The sequence below is a fragment of the Octopus bimaculoides genome, chromosome 16, assembly GCF_001194135.2.
Source record: "Octopus bimaculoides isolate UCB-OBI-ISO-001 chromosome 16, ASM119413v2, whole genome shotgun sequence".
In the NCBI taxonomy this organism is placed as follows: domain Eukaryota; kingdom Metazoa; phylum Mollusca; class Cephalopoda; order Octopoda; family Octopodidae; genus Octopus; species Octopus bimaculoides.
The window spans coordinates 34,076,308-34,077,345 of NC_068996.1; the positions used below are offsets into that span (position 1 = coordinate 34,076,308).

General features: G+C 29.6%; 1 protein-coding gene across 1 annotated transcript in view; it reads right to left on the reverse strand.

The window, feature by feature from the left end:
• Positions 1 to 591: 591 nt before the first annotated feature.
• The window catches only part of LOC106882167 (uncharacterized), a 10,405-nt gene continuing 9,958 nt past the window's right edge, over positions 592 to 1,038 (reverse strand). Inside the window, exon 2 of the mRNA XM_014932749.2 lies at positions 592 to 768. Within this exon, the coding sequence (XP_014788235.2) occupies positions 610 to 768 (159 nt within the window). The 3' untranslated portion in view covers positions 592 to 609. The remainder of the gene's footprint in view (positions 769 to 1,038) is intronic.

The window sequence follows — 1,038 nt, forward strand, 5'->3', positions numbered from 1 at the left end:
GATGAAAATATAAAGAATGAGGGAGAGAAAAAGAGTGTGAAAGTGAGTCAACACATTGTTCAATCAATCACAACAGAAATGCCATATTCTATTTAGCTTCAATGGCACAAACATTTTCCGTTAAAAAAAAATTTTTCCTTTTTTTTTTTTACTGGTGAGTAAATACTTCCAATGCTTCCAGTAACCATGGATTTGTAGCAGAGTAATCTGTCAGCCAGCCAAACTGAGGCAGTCATATGTGTTGTGATCAGAGACACAATAATAGCAAGGTCTGAACTCACAATTGCTGGGTATAATTTAACTTAGTTTTCTTTTTTGCAAAATAAGAGTTTGTTAGCCCCAGCCATGAAGATGCAATAACTTACAAGTCAATTTAACTGATGATCATGGCAAACATATCAATTCTTGAAAAGAATGGAAGTCAACTCTAGAATTAAGAAAGATGAAAATAAAAACTAATTAAACTAGCATTGTTTTAACAACATCACTAAGTGCTGAATATATTAACAATAAATATGGTGACCAAGTCCATATATGGCTTGTTTAAAAATAATTTATAAAATGAAGCCACAAAATCTCTAAAGGATTAAAAGCATTTAGAAAACTAGGTTAACTCACCAAAATACGACTCCACATCATTGTTCCAATAACAGATTCATCCTTGCTCATGCGACATTTGTATAAAACAAAAGATGCCCCAACATGAATGGCTCCATATATCCGCATTAAAGCTAAATGTGATGCTTCTATAGGCGTCCCTTCACTCACCTAAAATAAAATATAGCTACAAATTATATAATACTTGTTAATTATAATTTTTCATAATGATTTTGACAACAAATCACTAACATTTTAAAATTAATATACTGAACAACCAATAAACTATGTAAATTTTTAGAAAATGCACATACAAAAAAATAAGAAAATCTTATTTTACTAAATTTGAATATTTGCAAATATAAATGTAGAATTTACAGGAATCAAGAATCTTCATAACATGAAAAGTTTTGGTTTTGAAAAAAGCATTAATCTTCACTG